The sequence below is a fragment of the Arachis duranensis genome, chromosome 3 (assembly GCF_000817695.3).
Source record: "Arachis duranensis cultivar V14167 chromosome 3, aradu.V14167.gnm2.J7QH, whole genome shotgun sequence".
NCBI classification, from domain to species: Eukaryota; Viridiplantae; Streptophyta; class Magnoliopsida; order Fabales; family Fabaceae; genus Arachis; species Arachis duranensis.
The window spans coordinates 2,165,265-2,172,274 of NC_029774.3; the positions used below are offsets into that span (position 1 = coordinate 2,165,265).

Below are 7,010 nucleotides of genomic sequence, written 5' to 3' on the forward strand. Positions count from 1 at the left end.
ATATATATATAATTTAGAAAAGATTATCAACTTTTTTTAGTTAACATTTTTTTTGTAACTATTTTCACCATTACTGTTTGACAAGTTTATTATTTTGTTGATTGATTGTTGTTGTTGTTGTTGTTTTTTTTTTAAAGTAGGTTTTCTAAAAAAATCGAATGTCATTAATATAGTATACTATTTACTATTTAATTTGTTGACGCATAATTAATTAGGCTCACCTATACATGTTATTTACGCAATACGTACTTTGATGTAAAATTATTGTCTGCTTGTATAAAATATCGCATGTTTGTTCATGCTATATCCACTTTAAAGTCAACAAATTTCCACCACCACCAACAACATCAACTGAAAAAATATACATATAAAAATAAAAAATTATTAATCGTGTATTTATAAATATATGTGGTGTTTGATTTATTTTCGATATATATTTTTTTTAATATATATTTTATATGAATAATTTATTTTTTTAAATACTTAATACACTTTTAAAAAAATTTGGAAAATAACTTTGAAAATAAAAAAATATATAAAGTAAAAAACTAATTATAATTAAATTTATAATATCTACCATGTGTGAATCGCATCTCAGTGTCTTGATCTAAGAATAATTAATCTCTTATTTTTTTCACTTTAAAAGAGTTTAATCCAAAAAATTTATGAGAGATACCTTTCAGTTGTATCTTCCAGTTAAAAACAGTTGATTTCTAAAAATTTTATTGATTCAATTTTAATATGAGATGAAATTTCATCAAATTGAACTATAGTACATTAGTACTATACATTTGATTTTTTTTTTTAAAAAGATAATAATTATAAGAGTAGTACACGGTAAAATTAATTATGATACAGTGTTAGAAATTTAATGCTTGTGTAGTGGTGAGGCCTGTTTTGGCGCTGAAGGTGGTGGTGGTCCATTTATATGTTTATGTATATGTGTTGTTGTCACATGTATGTGAATCTTTCATAACCCCTCTGATGGTGCTTGTGAATAAAAGGCAAATTCATCATCAACCCTGTGGCCCAATTCTCTCCAACTCCATCTCCTCTCTGCCCATTCTTCAATTCACTCACCATAATTTTATAGTGAAAACTCAAGTGCAGTCGACTTTACGTAAAGTTGATACCTGAGAGCCGTTAGATGATTTGACTGATTTAATTTTATTAAATTTTCATCTAACAACTCTCAACTATAAACTTCACATGAAGTCGACTGCACTTGAGTTTTCCCCTAATTTCATATGTTAGAAATTTAATCCTTATTCATATATATATATATATATATAGGATGGTAGAAACTTATTTAATTTTGGTAATAATTTAATTTTGATGCCATTTTAATTTAAAACAAATTTATATATATTAAATTATGTAATGTCATTTCAGTAAAAATAATTTTTTTATATTAAATATGTAAATTTTATCAAAAAAATAAATGTGATTGAAAGACTATATAAAATATTTTAATGGTTTAATTTCTTTTTTTATTATTATTTAAGCAAACGACAAATATATCTATCACTTTTTATCTCGAAGATAAACAAGTCATTGACTAATTAAAAATACAAAATGCTAAAAATGTCTCTTACTTTTAAAACGTAAGATATTTAAATCCCTTTAAAAAATCAATTTATTTTTATATATTTTAAACGGAAAAATTTAAATATTTTATATTTTAAAAGATAAAAAACGTTTTATATTTTTAATTAACTAAAAATTTATGTGTCTTCAACTTAGAAAAATCATAAATTTATTTGTCTTTTCTCTTGTTATTTTATTTTTTCTTTCTCTCTTTCTTCCTTTTGTTGTTGTCACATGCCCAAAACAAACACATTAAATACTAACAAACAAAAACTAGATAAAGAAAAGGGAGGGAGGGAAGGAGAGGGGGAGAGGAATATATATATATAGTATATACCCTTCTAATGTATATATAGAAGCAACACAACACCACTTTCCTTCTTCTGGATTTATAACCACCATTCCTTGAGAGAGAAATATATAATTAAACAATAGCAAGTATATAGTTTACATTAAATTTTACTAAAAAATACACATTAACATCAATGCTTGTGAAAAAATAATCTAAAGTAAAAAAAAAAAAAAGCGCCCCCCATCCTTTAATTTGTCCTTTCTTTAAAAATACATCGAAAAATTAAATATATAAAATATTCATTTTGTATCATACATCGAATCGACTCACATATTTACCAATATGAACGTTGAAAGTGTTAACAAGAGTCACACGATGTAAGATACAAAATAAATACACCTATGATTACAATTCTAACCGAATATGAAAATAAATTAATAAAAGCTTGTAATGATTGATGAGCTTACTTGAGAAAATCAGGGATCTCAGCGGTGCTTTCATCCTCAACATCATTGATCCAACTATACTTCTCCATGAAAGGGTTAGACAATGATTTTGGTGGGTAGTTATCAATGCAATCGGCCCACACATTTTCTTGATCACCTTTGAGATCTCTCATCACTTCCCACAAACAGCTATTGCATTTAAAGCCAGCACCAAAGCTTATCATGAACACCCTCTCACCTTTTCTCAGCCTCTTCTTTGCCTCCATGTACCCTAGAACATACCAAAGGCTACTGGCTGAGGTGTTCCCGAACCGGTGCAGAGTCATCCGTGCCGGTTCGAGGTCATACTCAGCCAGATCTAAACTTATTCCTATTCCGTCTATAACGGCTTTACCTCCGGTGTGAATACAGAAATGATCCACGCCGGTCTTAAAATTCAACGGCGATTTCGTCGTTGTGATAACTCCAGAACTAGCCTTGAGAGTGTTATAATTGTTACTTTTTCCCAACATTGTGATTTTCTTTATTAGGTATACAACAAAGAATCTTAGTAATTCCCTTGTTGGAAGAATCTTGGGTGAAATTACCCTCAAATTGTCAATGAAAGCTCTTGTTGCTGCTTTTGGGAGGGTTTTCCCAAGGTGAAAACCAAGTCTACCTTGTTCATCTTCCTTTTGAATGCAACAACCATAAGCTTCATCTCTAGCTCCATGATGAGTTCTCACCAAACACTTCAATTTGAACATTGATTTGTGCTTCAATGTCCTCTTGTTCGTCAGCAAAATCGCGCAACCGCCGCAGCGAAACAAGCAGTTAGCTAGAATCATTGATCTCTCGTTACCTGAATACCAATTTGGACTCAAGCTCTCTGAAGTTACCAAGAGTGCTAGCTTATTCCTCTGCGACTTGAAAATGTTCTTTACAATGTCCAAAGAAATAAGACTAGCACTACACCCCATACCGGTGAGGTTGTAGACCTTGATATCATGCCTTAGCTTGTACTTGTTGATGATTCTGGAGGACAAAGAAGGAAGAACCGCCAGCATTGAAATATTAACAACCAACACATCAATCTCCGATGGGTTTACACCTGTCCTCAACAACAATTTTTCAATGCTATCGTTGAAAAACTCCTCCATTTCCACAATACCTGTAAATATATACAGACTCAATTGTAATTAGTTAGTCACTTTAATATATGTCAATTAGAATAAAAATTAGTTTAACTTGTTAGTTATTTAATAATTTAAGTAACAGAAGACGTCTTAGTGTGTCTGTACCGTCGGTAAGGGTAGGGTTGGATTCGCGGCCGTCGAAGACGTTTCTTGGAGCGTAAGTTTGCTCACCAATGCCGGAGCTAACAATGGCTTTGAGGAGGAACTTGTACTCATCAAGGCCTAAGGATTGGGATCTTTTGATGACTCTGCCGCAGAACTCTGTCCCTAGCTTTCTATCATCAGAAGGTTTGTAACATTGGTAGTCTAATATGTAGCACTCTTGGTCCCTTTTCTGATCGAACAAGTTCCAGATCAGGAAACACAAGTACAATGCTGGAAGGAGGGTTAGTAAAGTGATGAGATCCATGTATAAAGAGAGAAAGAGAGAGAGAGAAAGCTAAGAGAGTGTGTCTGTGTTTTGGGATTAGAACTTTGATTTGGGGGAGTGTAATTTATAAGAAGGGAAGGGTGCAGTGTGAGATAATGAAGGAAAGTTCGTACGTGCTTCTGGCTAAGCATCAAAAGTGGTTGCTTTGTCTCATTTAATGCCCTAATAAGCTAATACTTCACTGAATGAATAAATGACTATTTGTATTTATAAAAGATGAAAATATTAATAAGATGTTCTTTGTGTAACAAAAATATTTTATGTGACACTTCAATCTTTTAAATATAGAATACTTTTGTCACACAAAAAATATTTTACATAAATACAAATTTAATTTTGATTTAATATTTTTTTTTTTAGTGACTGATTTAATGTAAATGTATATATCAACGTTTTCATTTTTTTCATAAATACAAATAGTTATTTATTCATATTTCACTGTTCAAATTCTAAACAAAAGTATGTAAATCTTCTAATATTATCTTGTTAATATATGTTATATAAATATAAATTATATATTTTTTATGTCCAAAACTTATATAAATATAGATATTGATAATATTTGCTCTATAAAATTGCTCATTATAAAACTCGGAGAAATGATAGTCCTACTGTTCCTGTCTCTAAATATAAAAAAAACACATGTAAGGAAACTACTTCTAAGATAAGTGGTTGATTATTTGATAAGATGGTATCACACGACAAAAATGCTTAGGATTTAATATTTGTTGTTCCAAAAAAATTAGAATAAAATAAATTAAAAAAAAAGAAAAAAATCCATATAAAGTTCACGCAAGTAATTTTTATGTAAAGAACGTATTAGATAAATAATTATATTATTGTACTTTTATTTATATAGCTACTTAAATTTTTAAAATAAACAATTTCATAACATACTAGATTATACTTAACCAATAACAAAACAATCTTAACATAATTATTTTTAAATTAAAAATACTATTAAAAAAACGATCACTATATATTTGTGCATATATTTTAATATGTATTATTTTACATAAATAGTTAATTTAATTGCGGATTTGTAGTGTATATGTAACATAATTATTATTCATCAGTATATATTATTAGAGTTACAATTTTTTTGGGGATATCTTATTATCTGAATTATATATTACCAATAAAGAGGTGCCCCCATTACAAGACGTTACCTAATTATATTAGCCTATTTATATTAGGTTCATCAAGTTATTATATTCGAAAAAAGAAAGTACATAGAGTTCTAAAATAAAATAAAGAATTGGAGAAAGAAATAATTAAAAGGCACCAGTGTTCTGGGAGCAACATTATCTGTGGCAAAATCAATGTAGCTATCAAAGTCCCATATATATAGATTTCTTGCTTAAATTACATAAGCACACACAATGGACTCATGATTTCTTTACCCAAAACAAAAAAGTTAATTCTCATATATTTAGTTATGTGTGATCTTCTACACCTTCCGAAGAAAGGGAAAGGAACCAAGCCTCTTTGTATGGTTGTACTTCTCCATTATTAATGAAACTTTTGGTTTGGCAAACATCATATTCTCTATGAGTGCCTAATAAAATTAAGAAGCGCCTGAAATTGTAGATTTATCGTTTCATATATACAATTTTTGTCTTCAAGCTAAAAGAGTCAATTTTCAATAGATGTTTATTTGTTATTATTTTTATATTTTATAACAAAATATGGTCACAAATCAATAAAAATTTTATAAATGGAAAGCTATTTTTATATTTAGATTAGGGGATGTATTAAAAAAAATTTATGTAATTTTTTATGATAATGCTAGGTTTTATTTAATTTAACATCTATAATTTCATGTATATAATATTTATAATTACATATTTATTATATCTAATATTATTTATTTATTTCAGAAATAATTAATGAATGAAAAATAAAATAACTTTTGGCTGATGTCTATTTGTTTTTTAAATATTTTTTTAATAGGTTTAACAAAAATTTAGTGTTTGCAAAGTTTTGTCAACAGAGCATATTTTTTATAGGTAAGTGTAAAAATAGACTAATCTAGGCCAAGCTTCATCTTTAATAGGTTAGATATGTAAAATAGTTAAATAACTTGAGCTTGGCCTATAGTTAGCTATATGATTATTTTTTAAGTACTAAGTTTTTTATTTATGTTTTAACAAACATAGATAAAGCTAACGGGTCAATAAAATTAATTTATGAATTTTGATTTGATTTATTAATAAATTTAGATTTTTAAAATACTTTTAAGCTTGAACTCATTTTGTAACAGGGTGTAGATCTCTTATAGATTGTCGAATCTATTTGCACTTTCTATTTATGGGTATGCCTTTAGTTTTATTGTTTTTATTTATATATTTGTTATTATTCAAAAAATTTATTGGTAGAAATTAAATAACCGTTTATTCTAGAAAAATGTATTGAAAATTTAACTATATATTAATATTCTTTTTTATTTTTGTAAACTCCACTTTTTACTTGTTAAGAGTTAAGACATTAAAAAAGTCAATATTCAAATAGTCAAGTCATAGTATGACTCAATTAACAAGCTTTAATTTCAACCATGAATGATATGAAGAAGTCAACCTTTGGAATTTTATTCGTTCATTACCTACGAATAGGTAAGATAATTAAGAGGGGGTGATGGAGCGTTATTTGATTTGAATGCCACAGATCAGAGTTTATTAATTATCTGCATTGATATTGATATTTGGAGGAATTAGTAAGAGTTAATTCTTAATTTGCTTCTCAAAGTTTAAAGGTCAATTTGAGGTTGAAGCCAAATTTCAGAGATTATTTAAGGTGAAAATTTAGGTGAAGTCAACTTTACGTGAAATTAATACTTTAGAATTATTAGATGAAAATTTAGTCAAATCAATCAAATCATCTAATGGCTCTCAAATATTAATTTCACGTGAAATCGACTGCACTTAAGTTTTTACCTTAATTTAAATATTAACTAAAATTAATAGGTATGATTATTTTTATATATTTTTAATTGAAATAATATTTGAATATAATTTATATAGCTAAGACTATTATATTTTATTTTTTCTTTAAAAAAAATTGTCCGAATATAGCATTGAATT

General features: G+C 27.7%; 1 protein-coding gene across 1 annotated transcript; it reads right to left on the bottom strand.

The window, feature by feature from the left end:
- Positions 1-1,957: 1,957 nt before the first annotated feature.
- On the bottom strand, positions 1,958-3,976 carry LOC107476894 (3-ketoacyl-CoA synthase 12). Its single transcript, XM_016096830.3, has 2 exons — positions 3,606-3,976; positions 1,958-3,475 (listed from the first exon to the last, which is right to left on the bottom strand). Exons 1-2 carry the CDS (start codon positions 3,907-3,909, stop codon positions 2,343-2,345), a joined length of 1,437 nt encoding a protein of 478 aa, XP_015952316.1. The 5' UTR covers positions 3,910-3,976; the 3' UTR covers positions 1,958-2,342.
- Between the last annotated feature and the right edge of the window lie 3,034 nt (positions 3,977-7,010).